The 15,531-nt window shown below is 39.0% G+C and overlaps 1 protein-coding gene across 4 annotated transcripts in view; it reads right to left on the reverse strand.

Moving 5' to 3' along the window:
* Nucleotides 1–5,412: 5,412 nt before the first annotated feature.
* The window catches only part of LOC112401377 (solute carrier family 22 member 4), a 46,442-nt gene continuing 36,323 nt past the window's right edge, over nt 5,413–15,531 (reverse strand). For all 4 annotated transcript variants that reach the window (XM_024747605.1, XM_024747604.1, XM_024747603.1 and 1 more), the window contains 4 exons: nt 13,575–13,789; nt 12,484–12,666; nt 10,239–10,374; nt 5,413–7,364 (listed from right to left, as the gene is read on the reverse strand). In XM_024747605.1, the coding sequence (XP_024603373.1) occupies nt 7,289–7,364; nt 10,239–10,374; nt 12,484–12,666; nt 13,575–13,789 (610 nt within the window). In that variant the 3' untranslated portion in view covers nt 5,413–7,288. The remainder of the gene's footprint in view (nt 7,365–10,238; nt 10,375–12,483; nt 12,667–13,574; nt 13,790–15,531) is intronic.

The raw sequence follows: 15,531 nt of genomic DNA on the forward strand, positions 1-15,531 counted from the left end.
GTGACTGGCTTATTTCACTTAGCATAATGTCCTTGAGGTTCCTCCTTTTTTAAGGCTTCACAACATTCCATTGTATGTATAAACCACACTTTATTTGTCCACTCATCTGTAGATGGACATTTGGGGTAATTCCAGCTCTTTGCTATTGTGAATAATGCTGTAATGAACGTGGGTGTGCAAATAGCTCTTTGAAATCCTGCTTTGAATTATTTTGGATGTATACCCAGAAGTAGGATTGATGGATCATATGATAATTCTATTTTTTAATTTTTTGAGGAACCTCTGTACTGTTTTCCATAATGGCTGTACAATCTTACATTTTCACGAAAGGTGCACAAGGATTCCAATTTCTCCACATCCTTACCAATATGTGTTTTCTGTTCTTTTGATAGCAGCCATCCTAATGGGCATGAGGTGGTATCTCATTGTGGTTTTGATTTGCATTTCTTTAATGATTAGTGATGATGAGCCTCACATATGCATGCTGGCCATTTTTACATCTTCTTTGGAGAATTGTCTATTCAATTCCTTTGCCCCTTTTAAAATCAGGTTATTTGGTTTTTGTTGTAAAAGTTCTTTTTGTATTCTGGATATTAACCCTTTATCAGATAATATGATTTGCAAATATTTCCTCTCATTCCATAGGTTGCTTTTTGTTTTGGTGTTTCCTTTGACACTCAAAAGTTTTTAAGTTTGATGTAGTCTTATTTGTCTGTTTTCGCTTTTGTCACCAGTGCTTTGGTGTCATAGCCAAGAAATTATTGCCAAATTCAATGTCCGGAAGCTTTTCTTCTCAGAGTTTTATAGTTTTAGGTCTTACGCTTAGGTCTGTTTTGAGTTAATTTTTGTATATGGTATAAGGTATGGGTCCAATTTCATTCTTTTGCATGTGAATATCCAGTTTAAAAAAAAACATTTTTTGAAGAGACTGTCCTTTCTCCATTGTTTTTTTGTTTTTTGTTTTTGGGGGTACGCGGGTCTCTCACCGCTGTGGCCTCTCCCGTTGCGGAGCACAGGCTCCGGACGCGCAGGCTCAGCGGCCATGGTTTATGGGCCCAGCTGCTCCGTGGCATGTGGGATCTTTCCGGACCGGGGCACGAACCCGTGTCCCCTGCATCGGCAGGTGGACTCTCAACCACTGCGCCACCAGGGAAGCCCACGAATTGACCATTCAGTTAAAAACATGCAAGCCATCGGGGACCTTGATAAACGCTGCTCTGGTGAAGAGGCGGAGGCTAAAACTTAATTGTAGTTGGCTCAAGAGAAAATTGGAAGAAAAAAACTAGCAGTAGCAAATATAGAGCTCTCTTTTGAGGAGTTTTGCTGTAAAGGGATAGGGAAAGATGGGGCAGTAGTTGAAGGCAGAAGTGGGGTCAAGGGAGAGCTTTTTCAGCATTGTAGAAATACCAGCATGTCTGCATGCTGAATGAAAAAGATCCAGTAGAGAGAGAAAAGATTGATAGATTGATCATGGGGCAGACAAGAGAATTAATTGCTGGAGCAATGTCCTTGAGTAGGTAAGGAAGGGGGTGAGGGCACCAAGTGCAGAAACACACACACACACACACAGAGACAGAATTTTGTGCTAGGAACAGAGACCATTTATCTCAAGTAATAAGAGAAAAGACAAGAGTGTATGGGTACAAATGCAGTTAGGTTGGTGGATTAAGATGGTAAGAGCTTACATGAAATAGGAAGCAAAGGCACAGCTGAGGGTGAGCGTGGGGGAGGAGATATTAGAGTTCTGAAGAGAAAGGTCATTAAGGATAGAGAATGGACCAGGGCAGTGGAGCATGACTGTCAGTCAGCAGTAAGGTTCCTCTTGATGACTGATGATTAATTTTAAATGAAACCAGTCAGCATGTTTTGCATATTTTTTTCCCAGCTACATCTAGCTGTGCAGGTACCGGTGGAAGTAGGAGGGGGGCTGTATTTAACCAGCCTTGCAGTTTGCCTGATAGAGTAAGGTGGATTAAGGAAGGGGGCAAGGAAGTTGATTATAATGATTAACTTTTTTTTTTTTTTTTTTTTTTTTGGGTATGCGCCACCAGGGAAGCCCTATAATGATTAACTTTTGAGTTCAGTGAGATGTGAGATAGAGGAAAACATCTAAGTCTGCTAGGCACTTAGACTAAATATATGCATTATCTCCCCACAATCACGCCATGGAACTGCTTAGCCTCCTTTTACGGATGAAGAGGCTGAGATTTAGGAAGACTCAGGCATATCCCGGAGATATTGCGGGTCCAGTTCCAGAACACCGTAATATCACAGTAAAGCGAGCCACAGGAATTTTTTGGTTTCCCAGTGCATATAAAAATTATGTTTACACTATACTGCATTCTGTTAAGTGTGCAATAGCATTGTGTCTTAAAAAAAAAAAAAGAAAACCAATGTACAAACCTTAATTTAAAAATACTTTATTGCTGGGGCTTCCGTGGTGGTGCAGTGGTTGAGAATCTGCCTGCTAATGCAGGGGGCAAGGGTTCGAGCCTTGGTCTGGGAAGATCCCACATGCCACGGAGCAACTAAGCCCCTACACCACAACTACTGAGCCTGCAGTCTAGAGCCCGTGAGCCACAGCTACTGAAGTCCACGTGCCTAGAGCCCGTGCTCTGCAACAAGAGAAGCCACTGCGATGAGAAGCCCATGCACCGCAACGAAGAGTAGCCCCTAGCCCCCGCTTGTGCAACTAGAGAAAGCTCGCACGCAGCAACGAAGACCCAATGCAGCCAAAAATAAAATAAATAAATTTATTTAAAAATACTTTATTGCTAAAAAATGCTAAACATCATCCGAAAATGTAAGGTTGCCACAAACCTCAATTTGTAAAAAATGCAGTATCAGTGAAGCACAAATAAAGCAAAGCACAATAAAACAAGGTATGCCTGTATAACTTGCTCAAGGCTACACAGCTGATAAATGACAGACCCAGAATTAGGCCCAGGAACAATGGTCTCCAAAGATGCACTTAACCGTCTTATTATTTGCCTTAACTGGAGTATTAGCTGGTACTTTTAAATTGATGCATAAACAGAAAGGACGCTGTGTCCAATATATTTTTCCAATTTGTGTTAATTTTAAGATTTTTGGTGTACAGAAATTTTTTAAAGTTTATAGCAAAATCTATTTTACCTTATCTTTAATTCCCTATCCATCCTTAGATTAAACAATCACCTGTATTTTCTTTCAGCTTATTTATCTATTACTTTTGAATCTTTAATCCATTTAGAATTTGGTATGTGTTTTTGTTTTTTTTTAATTTACTTATTTTTATTTATTTATTTTTTTGGCCGTGTTGGGTCTTCATTGCTGTGCGGCCTCTCTTCATTGCGGGCCTCTCACTGTCGCAGCCTCTCTTGTTGCAGAGCACAGGCTCCAGACGTGCAGGATCAGTAGTTGTGGCTCACGGGCCTAGTTGCTCCGTGGCATGTGGGATCTTCCCAGCCTAGGGCTCGAACCCATGTCCCCTGCATTGGCAGGCAGATTCTCAACCACTGCGCCACCAGGGAAGCCCTTGGTATGTGTTTTATGGTGAGATGCTATTTTTCCCCAGCTTATCAATTGTCCCAGCACTAGTTTTGAAAATTTTATCCTTTTCTTGATAATTTGTAATACACTTTATCATATGTTACAATTTTATAAACATTTGGGTCTGTTTCTGGCCTTCCTGTTTATCTTTGTATTTCTAAATCTGAGGGAATATTTTACCTTACAACTCTTCTTTTCCAAAAATTTCTTAGACAATCTTGCCTATTTGTTCTTTCAGATGCCCTTTAGAATTATTTTTTAAGTTCCTAAAATACATCATTGAAATATTAATTTTAATTATACTAAAATAGTGAATTAATTTGGTAAGAATGCAGGTTCACAGAATTCATTCTACACATTCAAGAATGGCATGTCTTGGACTTCCCTGGTGGCACAGTGGTTGAGAGTCCGCTTGCCGATGCAGGGGACACGGGTTCGTGCCCCGGTCCAGGAGGATCCCACATGCCGCGGAGCGGCTGGGCCCGTGAGCCATGGCCGCTGAGCCTGTGCGTCCGGAGCCTGTGCTCCGCAACGGGAGAGGCCACAACAGTGAGAGGCCCACGTACCACAAAAAAAAAAAAGAATGGCATGTCTCTAACTAGAGAAAGCCAGTGCGCAGCTATGAAGACCCAACGCAGCCAAAAATAAAAACCTAATAAAAATACAAAACAAAAAAACAGCATGTCTCCACTCAACTCTTAATTAAATGGAATAACTTTTTCACTTAGGTTTTATACATCTGTTTAGAGATTACTTCTAGGTATTTTATGTTCTTATGATTATTAGGAATGGAACCTGGTTTTTTCCAGTATGTTTTCTAGCTGGTTATTTTTAGTATATAGAAAGTTGCTGATTTAGGGACACTTCTTATATGACTCCACTTAAATTGAAACTCTTAGGTACTAGATTTAATTAATTCTCTTGGATTTTAAAAATAGAATATCATTATATGTTCCTTGTAATATTGATAATTTTATCTATTTTCTAATAGTTTTATTTCTTATCTATATTTTATATTATGATTATAGTTACTAAAACTTAGCCAAAAATGTTGAAAAGATGTTAAAACATGTATCCATAAAACTACTGTTAATGGGATGCTTCCAGTGTTTCATGTTACACTCTAACATGCAGTGTAATATTGGCTGTCAGTCTGAGACTGATATTCATAAGCAAGTTCAGGTAGTTGCCTTGTAGACCTAATTTTAAAAGTAGTTTATAAAAATCAGGAATATATCTTGAATTTAATCGAATACTATTTTGGCATGTATTCACCTACTTGGTCTTTGAACTACCAAAGAGGTAATTCATTTGTATACTTGTTGCCTTTTTATAAACAGATTTTAAAAAGTCATCTCTTACTATTATAAAATATAAAACACCCATACAAACAGCAGTAAAAGGCAATTATCACATCCTTACTTTTTTAAAAAATTTAGTTTAATTTTTAAAAATTTTGACTGCGTCAGGTCTTCATTGCTGTGCGTGGGCTTTCTCTAGTTGTGGCGAGCAGGGGCTACTCTTTGTTGTGGTGCGCGGGCTTCTCATTGCAGTGGCTTCTCTTGTTGCAGAGCATGGGCTCTAGGTGCACAGCCTTCAGTAGTTGTGGCACGCAGGCTCTGTAGTTGTAGCTCGCAGGCTCTGGAGTGCAGGCTCAGTAGTTGTGGCGCATGGGCTTAGTTGCTCTGTGGCATGTGAGATCTTCCTGAACCAGGGATGGAACCCATGTCCCCTGCACTGGCAGGTGGATTCTTAACCACCGTGCCACCAGGGAAGTCCACATCCTTACTTTTTATATTTAGAAAAAATTTAAGAGCATTTTATACTTTGGTGTTTAAAAATTCAAGTGTCTATGTTTCAAACATAACATTTTCACCACGCTAGTGTTACAAAATATTTTAATTAAAATGAATATCCTCAAATGCCTGTTACATGCAAGAAAGCACTACAGTAAGCAGCACTGCAACGGATAAAAAGATAAGCAAAGTTAGGTCCCTGGCCTCCTGGAGGCTTATAGACATGTTGTGTGTCGGGGGGGACAACTAGACAAGAGCCCAACTGAGTGAAGGTAACAAGTACCAGAAGAGCACAGAGGAGTGAACAGTCGCTGCTGGTGGGAAGGAAGTTCAAGGAGCGCTTCCTGAAAGGCAGCAGGGCCTGTTCTTTGCAGGACAGGCAGCTACTACTGTCTGGCAGGGTAGGTGGAAAGGTGATCCAGACAGGCTGCATCAGTGGGGAAGATAAAGGCACTGGGTGGATGAAGCTGTGCACCTGAGTCCCCAATGACAAAGCATAAACTATTCTAAGATATTCTACTGGATTTTAAAGTAACAATCAAAAGGTGGGATCAATGTGTCAGTAGGATATAAAATATGTGTTAGAAATATGGCAATATAAAGAAAAATTCTGAGTTAATCAGAAAAGTTCCAGATAAAGATCTTAAAGAAATAAGGATTGTTTACCAAGATGTTACATCAAAGGTTCCTTTGAAAAATATTTAGATAGTGAATATTTACATTTGGGGATAATTAATTTTAGGAGATGATGCCACCAAGCAGCATATTAAAAACTAGTGGCTGCCTATTCTACAGGTGCACCGTTGCACTGATATGTTAAAGGGTCAGTAGCTTGTCACGTGCTGCTCCAAAAGGAGCCGCCCTTGGTGAAAGCATGCTGCCCAGGTCTCCAGGACGAACTTCTTGCTTTGTTACCATGTCAGCATGCCTAAAATGTGGTGAGACACAGAGCTGACACTCATCTTCTGAGTTTATGCTGATACATTATCCCATTAGTGGCTTTTACCTTTTACCTTGCTCATTCCTGGAACCAGATGCACCCCTGGTTGAAGAGGATACAACTGCATACCAGATTTAGGAAGGGATGTATTAAGGGAAAGAACTGTTTTAAAAGGCTCTTCAGATTCTTGGCTTGGGCAGCCTTCTTCCTGGGTGCTGACCCCTCTTGGCTATGGGGCACACAAACCACCTCTACCAATCTAACTAGTTTGCAGTTTTCCTGATTCTCTATTTACCAAAAAAAGGTCTCTTAAGCCAGTCTTAGTGAACAGAAAGCTTAGTTAAGTGTTCACAGAGAGCACAAATGTGGACCATTCAATAGGCTGTGAGCCATAGCTGCTGAAATTGCAGCTAGGAACTGCCTTGGTTCCCTTCTTAAAGGCTGACAGGCCATCTAAGCCAGGCTACTTGATCTCTTGCTGCATTTCACTTGTAAAATGCTATTAATATCTGCCATCAATTCCTCTCAAAGTAGTATATAAAATTTCCTGGATAGCAATACTCCTTATAATCATTTGGATACAGCAGTGTATGAGTTCACTTCAAAAACTACTGTAATTTTGAACTTGCTGGTTTACTCACTCACACACACACACCCAAGCCTGATAGTTGTGTTAATTCAATGACTTCTTTAAAAATTTGGATAGTATTTGTATTTGGAAATGCATGTTAATCTTTATATGGATTTACCAGTCCTTGACCAACACGTTTTGTAAAAATCCTGCAAACCCATTTCATCGAATTAATTAGTACGGAGGACTTTCTGGAAATGGTTTGTTTTTTAAAATAAGGAGCTTATCTGTAAGAGTGGTCCAGAGTTTGCCATATGACAAGCATTTCTTAATAGCAAGGTCCATTTTAGTGTTAATCTTCATAGGCAGTCCATTTCATCAGGAAAGGCTTTAGTGTCTTCATAGTCTTAGGATCTGTTTTTCAGTTCACCAAATAGGGTGGGAATTTTATCAGAATGAAGTTATTAGAACTTTGGGATTTTCTTCTTTCTCCATTGAATCTTTTGTTTTTTTCCCATATCTGAACCTGAAAATAAGATAAGTGCTAAAGAAAATTAAATATTTAAGACTCCCCTCCTCAAAATGCCAAACTGACACTGAAAAACATTTCTCCAGTCAATGAACAGGTAATTATTTTAACTCTAATAAGAACCTCATGAGTCTAGAGCTAGTATTCTATGATTTTATAGTTTTCCTGAGGAAAGAATAGAGTGGTAAGCATGAAGTTCTTGGTAAGTTAAAGTTGATATTGAAGTAGTTTTATCATTAGAAGAAACAACTTATAAAAAATGGGCATCTTTCGCTATACATGTTCAGTTTGGGATCAGAATCCACTCACATATAGACTTTTATCATGGCTACACACTAAAAGCACTTTATCTTATATAACATCACAAAAGCCATATGAACTATTTCCATATAACAGATGGGAATACTAAGGTTTAGTGAAAAGTAAGCAAATTTCCCAAGTTTATTCAGTAGATTTGGGATTTGAGGCCATTCAGTTTCACTCTAGAATCTAAACTTCTCCTACCATACCATTAGTCTTTTAAATGTTTTCCAATCTATGATGTCATAGAAAGATGTTTGATTTTTGTCCCTGGTTCCTGACATAGAGCTTCTAAATCCCTTGTAATTTTCTGAGTGACAAGGGTAATAGTGTCTTGCCTCTTATTCTAATGAGGTGACTCAGTGGGTCCCTAGATAGCTTCACGATGGAGGCTGGTTGCTAGAAAGACCAAGCCTTGACTAGAAGCCCATCCTCCAGCCTCCAGGGAGGGGAGAGGGACTGAGGTCAAATCAATATTGATCATGCCTATGTGATGAAACTTCCATAAAATCCCCTAAACACTGGGGTTCAGAGAGCTTCTGAATTGGCCAACACATCCATGGGCCAGGATGGCGATGCTCCCCAACTCCACAGGAACGGAGACTCCTGTGCTCTGGACCCTTCTGGACCTCACCCTGTGTACATCTCCCCCTGGCTGTTCATTTGTGTTGTTTAGAACAAACCAGTAATAGTAAGTAAAATGTTTTCCTGAGTTCTGTGAGTCATTCTAGCAAATTCCTGAATGTGAAGAGGAGGGTTGTGGAAATACCAGACTTTGTAGCCAAGTTGGACATGATGGAGCTCAGGGCAGGCTGCCCCAAAATTTGCCACAATGGTATATTGATTATTTTGAATTGAAGTTGCTTGTGAAGCAGCTGATGCAAAAGGAAACTCTGGCCTCCTCTGTGCCCCTGAAAGCAGGGAATAAATCCCTCATGTGAAAGGTGCAATCCCTGCATATGGAGGTAGAAGGACACCCTTATTACCAAAGACAGGGAATTCCAGGGCTGGGCCAAGAAATCTCTATAAACAAACCTAGTTACTTCTTTACTAATTTACTACACAAGCCCAAACTCTGCTTAAATTCCTTACTAATTAAGCACTCAAACCTAAGTTTCTTTGTCCTGTCAATTCCTCTCAAATTTATTGTTTCTTTGTCTAAAACGTGTAAAAGCTTCCTGCTTTGGCCATTTCTTAGGTCCTATTTCTGAGAGATCTCTGTGTAATGAATTAAAATTTGTTTATTTTTCTCCTGTTGACTGGTGTCAATTTTATGATTAGTTTAGCCACAAGACCTTAAAGGGGTAAAAGGGTAAATTTCCCCCTCCCCAATAGCCAGAAATGTGGATAACCTTGGGGAACCATTGCTTGTGGCTGGCATCTGAAGAGAAGGCTGTCTTGTGGGAGTGAGCCTTTAACCTGTAGAGTCTGATGCTAGCCCTGAGTAATTAGAGTCAAAATTGGATGAAATTATAGGACACCTATTTGGTGTCAGAATTGGTTGATATCAGAAGGAAAACCCTTGCACAATCTCATAGGCCAAAAAATGACATTGACATTTTTTAAGCTTTAATTAATATGGACAAGTATTTCTTTTTTATGTATATATTTGCCACTGAAATTTCCTTTTCTATAAACTGTTTGTTCATGACCTTTGCCAGTTTTCTTTCTGAGTTGTTTGTCTTTTTCCCACTGATCTCTAAGAGCTTCTTGCATCTTAAATTTATTAACTCTATGTCTACATTGTGTGTTGCAAATATTTTTCCCCTGGTTTGTTGACCTTTGTTCTAATTTATGGTTTCGTTTTTGCTGTACCAACAATTTCTAAAATTACATAATCAGATATATCAATCTTCTCCTTTATGGCTCTTTGCTTTTCATAATATGCTCAGAAAGGCCTTCTCTAAGGTTATAAAAATATTTATGTTTTCTTCTGCTACATTTATCACTTTATATTTTCAGTTCTCAATTTTTAATCTTTCTGGAATTTATCCTGATGTGTTTTTTGTGTGTGTGTGTGGTATGCGGGCCTCTCACTGTCGTGGCCTCTCCCGCTGCGGAGCACAGGCTCCGGACGCGCAGGCTCAGCGGCCATGGCTCACGGGCCCAGCCACTCCGCGGCATGTGGGATCTTCCTGGACCAGGGCACGAACCTGCGTCCCCTGCATCAGCAGGCGGACTCTCAAGCACTGCGCCACCAGGGAAGCCCTATCCTGATGTATTTTGAAGTAAGAGTTAAGCTTTTTATTTAGCCAAAATGGCTAGTTGAATGTTCTAACACCTTTTACTGAATAATCTAAATTTTCCCCACTGATTTTGAATTGCTACTTGTTATCACACACTGAATTCTCATATTTTCTTCATTTAATTCTGAACTCTATTCCATTCCAGTGATTTCTTTTCTTCTACCACCATCATACTGTTTTAATTACCATTGCTTAATAATATCCTTTATTATCTGATAGAGCTACTTTCCACTTATTACACTTTCTTTTCAGAATTTTCCTATTTATTCTTTCATGTTTATTCATTCTGAGGAATTCTGATATCATTTTTTAAAGTTCCACTTACCATTTCATTTTCTGCATTTGCTCTAAGGTCTCTGGTAGAGTCATTCCAAAACTTTCAGGGAAGAGAAGAGTGATGATTCCAATCAGGACAGTCAGGCTTCCCATGAGGATGTAGGGCAGAACTCTGTTGTAAGCACCTGTAAGGCACAGGACATAAGAACATCAATTAGATACAGGGTTTCTCCAGATGCTCTTGAGAATCATTTTGTAAAGGTGGCAAACAGTATTTGAGAGCAGTTTTAAACCTGAATATTTACAGAAGAAAAAAAGTGTGCAAAATACCACAGTTTCTGTTTGGCAGATGTCATTGCCTCCGAATTTCCATAATCATTCACCTACTCAATTTTGCATTATCATAAGGTCTTTCACGTCAACTGCATTCTCTAAGCTACTACTTAATCATGTGTGGTAAATGTTCCTTTGATAGAAATTTTTGCCTACCAAAGTTCTCCTCTTAAGGTAGAGGTCATTGGAGATGGGGGGTGGGAGGACACCAAGGGGAAAGAGGTTGACCAGGATGTTGCAGGGACACCTACTGGCTGTTATGACTGATATGACCTTTGCTTTTGCCCAAACCAGTAGGCTCCTGTGGAAATCTTGGTCCACAGAGCTGTGAGACTCTTAAAAGAACCTAATTAATATATTCAATCCAATTTAAATCAATAAATGTCAGGCACTGTGGTTTCTTTTTGCAGCATTTATATGTCTCGGTTTTACATGTAATTGGAAGAACCACTCCACCTCTTCTTTATGTGGTGTTACTCAGACAGGGGAATAATAGATCCTCATCTTGCTTCCCTTCTGTATACAGAGATTACAGAGGAATAACACACCCAAGAATTTTATTTGACAAAAAAATATCAATCTTGAAGCTTCTCTGAGGCCTCTGTGTCACCAACAGGAGCCACTACTGTGGAATACAAAGTTCTTTCTCAGACTTCTCCATTTCTTATGTATCAATGGTCCACCATTAGACCACATTAGCATGCTTTGAAAGTATAGGGAAGAACAAAGGGGAAACGACACCATTCTATATAATAATGTACTTTCTCAGGTGTTCAGGGCAGCTGTGTGGAAAATGTCTCTCTTTCTCTGTAAGGATTTAGAGTATACCTTTTCTGAGAATTCACATATGTCTTTGGGGATGTGTATGTGTGTGTGTTTGAACTAGTAGGTAACCAATGGATGACTAGGAAGAATAAGGAGCTGTGTCTACATCTCTCACCAGTAGAGTTCTTGATGAGGTTTAGCTTGGAGTGCCAGATCCTAGATCCACTGAACATCCCACTAAAGCCCCTCTGTGGTGTTATTCCAGATTGATAAATTCGATCATATAAAAGCTAAAATTGCCAGCAATGCAAATAAAGTCATGAAGTCAAAGTGGAAATAATAAACTAGGAAAAATATTTATAATATATATACAAAGGGCTAATTTTTCAATTACAAAGAGCTCCCAAAATCAAATATCTAAACTTGATACAAACCATTAGAAAGATGGGAAAAGACATGAACAGTCAGATCTCTTAAAAATAAATAGAATTTCAATAAATATATGAAAAAATGCTCAACCTCATTCATAATTGAAGAAAAGGAAATGAAAGCAACAATGATATCCGTTTTTCATATAACAGACTATCAATGATTAAAAAATTGGATAATCCCCATTGTTGGTAAGGATATGGAGAAACAGGCACTCTCGTATATTGATAGTTGGATTGTAAACTGGTATAGTATTTAGAGGTCAATTTGGCGATATCTATGAAATTTTTAAATTGCTCCAGCAATCTATTGATCCAAATATACAAAGGCTGTGGGGGCCGTAGAGGAATGTTCACTGCAGTGTTATGTATGGTAACAAAAACTTTGAAATGGCCTAAATGTTCATCCATGAACCTGGTTAAATAAATAATGTGTATACATACATTGGAAGTCTATGTACTAACTAAAAGAGCTATATATACGGATATGGCAAAATATTCTGATACAATGTTAAGTTTAAAAAAAGTTGTGAAACAATATTTATGATATCATTTTGTGTGTTTAAATATATACAAAATGAAATGTCTGAAGGGCTACTCACCAAACTGTTAACAGTAGTTCCTCTGAGGGCTGTGATTTGGGGAACTAAGAGAGTAGAGGTGAACTTGTACTTTTTCCAGTACTTTCTATGCTGTTTGCATTTTTCATAATGAAAACCTATTACTTTTATATTTAAAAAAAGAATAGACTTATAAGAAGCATCTCACCAAGGTAAACAAAGTAGGGAGCAATGATGCTGCCCACTCTGGAGGCCATGGATGTGACCCCCACAGCCATGTTCCTGACCAGGGTTGGGTAGAGCTCTGCAGTGAAGACGTACAGCATGGAGAAGGCAGAGGTGATCCCGAATTTTCCTAACATGGCCAGACCAATGGACAAGAAGTTGTAATCTGGAAAAGAGACCCAGTGTAAACAGAGGTGCTTTTAGAAGTGATACTTTCTTAACAGTTGCTTGTATTGTCCTTTTTGCTTGTATAGAAATGTTTTATAATCTAAAGATATTCCCCAAATTATACAGTCTCTTCAAAGCCTTACTAATTGGACATGGACAAAGATGGAGCGTGAAGGGTTGCTTTGAGCTTCGCTCTTCTGTTATTCTAGATCATTTATGCATTCTGTGACCTTGTCCACCTTTATTTATTACAACAGTTTCATAGTCAGTTGTTAGCATGTTAATACAGTTAAGTTTAATCTTCGAAGAGAAGGCCCAATCATTTTTATCCTGTTTATTATTATTAAGAAATATATATTTCTATGCATAGTACTATATATCAAAAATCTGTTGACTTAACATTTTAACAATATGAGAAAGTTAGACATAAGGGGAAAAGAGAAGCATATATCTTTTCATGTGCTCTCTAACTACTTAAAGATTACAGACCATAAAAATCACTGAATTTATACTGGAACTGGCATGTACTACCAACTCTAACACTTGAATATACACATCAGAGAGAAGGTTTGAAAATACCAAGAAAGTACCAAGAAATTGGGAATTGGGATTATGACTCAGAAAGAGGTTTGAGGGTTTAGGTGAATGTTTCTGTGAAGGGGATGACTGGGAGCATTACTCTTCCTTCTCAGGTGGTGATTTCTGATTCTCTAAGGTTAACTCTTAACTATTTGAAGGGAGTAATTTTGAACATGGGAAATCACAGAGTTAGTTATCACTTGTATAACTGACTTAAGAATGACTTATGATGTAAAGGCTACATAAGTAGGGAACAGGGACTAATAATTAGCCCTGTCAAGGTGTGGATCTTTTCTGGTAAGCTGTTAATATTGGATAACTTCTTACCTGCAGGCACCAGTTGAATTAAGAGAAGCACACCTCCTCCCAAGAACAGTACTCCAGATATGATATAACGCCTGGGTAGGGTTCGAAGTAGCAGCCAGGCTGTAATGTAAGCTGGAACTTCAATCAAGGCAGAGAAGAAACAGTTCAGGTAGGCATCTCCATGTAAATTAGGAGTGTTGAGAGACAGAGCAAAGTAACCTACTGAGGTGAGCATCCTGAAAGACAAAAGACAAAAATGACAAAAGGATGGCTTGAGTCTCTTTACAATTTCATGATGGTCAGGAAATTGTCTAGATGTTGCTGTCTTACAAATAGCCACATATGGCTATTTAAAAGTAAATAAATCAGGGATTTCCCTGGTGGCCCAGTGGTTAAGACCCTGTGCTCTCAATGCAGGGGGCCAGGGTTCAATCCCTGGTCAGGGAACTAGATCCCGAATGCTGCAACTAAGAGCCCTCATGCCGCAACTAAGAGCCCACATGCTGCAACTGAAGATCCCGCACACAGCAACAAAGATCCCGCGTGCTGCAACTAAGACCCAGCGTGGCCAAAAAAAAAAAAAGAAAGAAAAAGTAAATAAATTAAAATTAAATAAAATTTAAAATTTCGTCCCTCACTTTGGCACTAGCCACTCTTCAATTGTTTAGTGGCCACATGCAGTTAGTAGCTACCATAAGGGACAAAAAAGATATAAAACATTTTCATCATTGCAGAAAGTTCTATTGGACAGCACTAGTCTAGATATACCAATATTCAAGAATACCTATCCTAATCTAGTTAATTTCAAGTTTCAATAGGAGAGTTTGTATATTCTCATTCCTTCAGAGCTATTATTTGAAGAAAGAATGTCAGTCACATCAGTGAACATAAAATCCATATGTCATTTTCCCCCCCAAAGAATAAGGAGGAGAAGGAGAGGAAGGCAAAGGGGAGGGGGAGGAGGAGGAGGAGAAGAAGAAATATAGGTAATACTGTGGGATCCACTTATAGTAAATTCCAATTGATTTAGTAAAACTCACTTTAGTAGGGAAGAAAGTGAAAGTCCCATAAAAGGTATCACAGAGTGCACACTGCATATCCTGTCATTATAGTTAACGTCCACATAAAAGTTTCTCTGTGGAAAAAACACTACACTATGCAAACTCCCCTGTGCAGAAATGCACTTATTATCAACATGACTGAAAAGCAGAGGACACCTGAAAAATGTTTTCAGGAACAATGTCGGATCTTTTTACACATACTCTACTAGGTTGGGTAGCACAAGGGCTAATCCAAAACAAAACAAAAAATGAAACTTTATTGCTCTGGGATCTTAGTGATTTTCCACATTTGGTAATAAGAGCAGGTTAGATAAAACTAGTGATTAGTTTATTATTGGCTCAGTAGTGCCACTGCTCAAGGTACATTTGCATCAGTGATACCTGCTGACATGTAAGAACTAAGGAGATCTACTGTGAGGAAAGCCACATGCCCAGGACACACTTGCTTAATTCAGGGGCATAAACTCTGTCATTGATAACTTCTAATTGCAATACAAGATGGCTCTAAAATTAGACTAGCTGCAGCAGGAGCCTACTAGTTCTTTTTTTTTTTTTTAATGTTATGTAATCTTTTTTTTTTAAAATAGATCTTTACTGGAGTATAACTGCTTCACAATACTGTGTTAGTTTCTGTTGTACAACAAAGTGAATCAGCCATATGCATACGTATATCCCCATATCCCCTCCCTCTTGAGCCTCCCTCCCACCCTCCCTATCCCACCCCTCTAGGTCATCGCAAAGCATGGAGCTGATCTCCCTGTGCTATGCAGCTGCTTCCCACTAGCTACATATTTTACATTTGGTAGTGTATATATGTTGATGCTACTCTCACTTCTCCCCAGCTTCCCCCTCCCCACCCCATGTCCTTAAGTCCATTCTCCATGTCTACATCGTTATTCCTGCCCTGCCATTAGGTT

The sequence above is a fragment of the Neophocaena asiaeorientalis genome, unplaced genomic scaffold (genome assembly GCF_003031525.2).
Source record: "Neophocaena asiaeorientalis asiaeorientalis breed wild unplaced genomic scaffold, Neophocaena_asiaeorientalis_V1.1 scaffold599, whole genome shotgun sequence".
Lineage (NCBI taxonomy): Eukaryota > Metazoa > Chordata > Mammalia > Artiodactyla > Phocoenidae > Neophocaena > Neophocaena asiaeorientalis.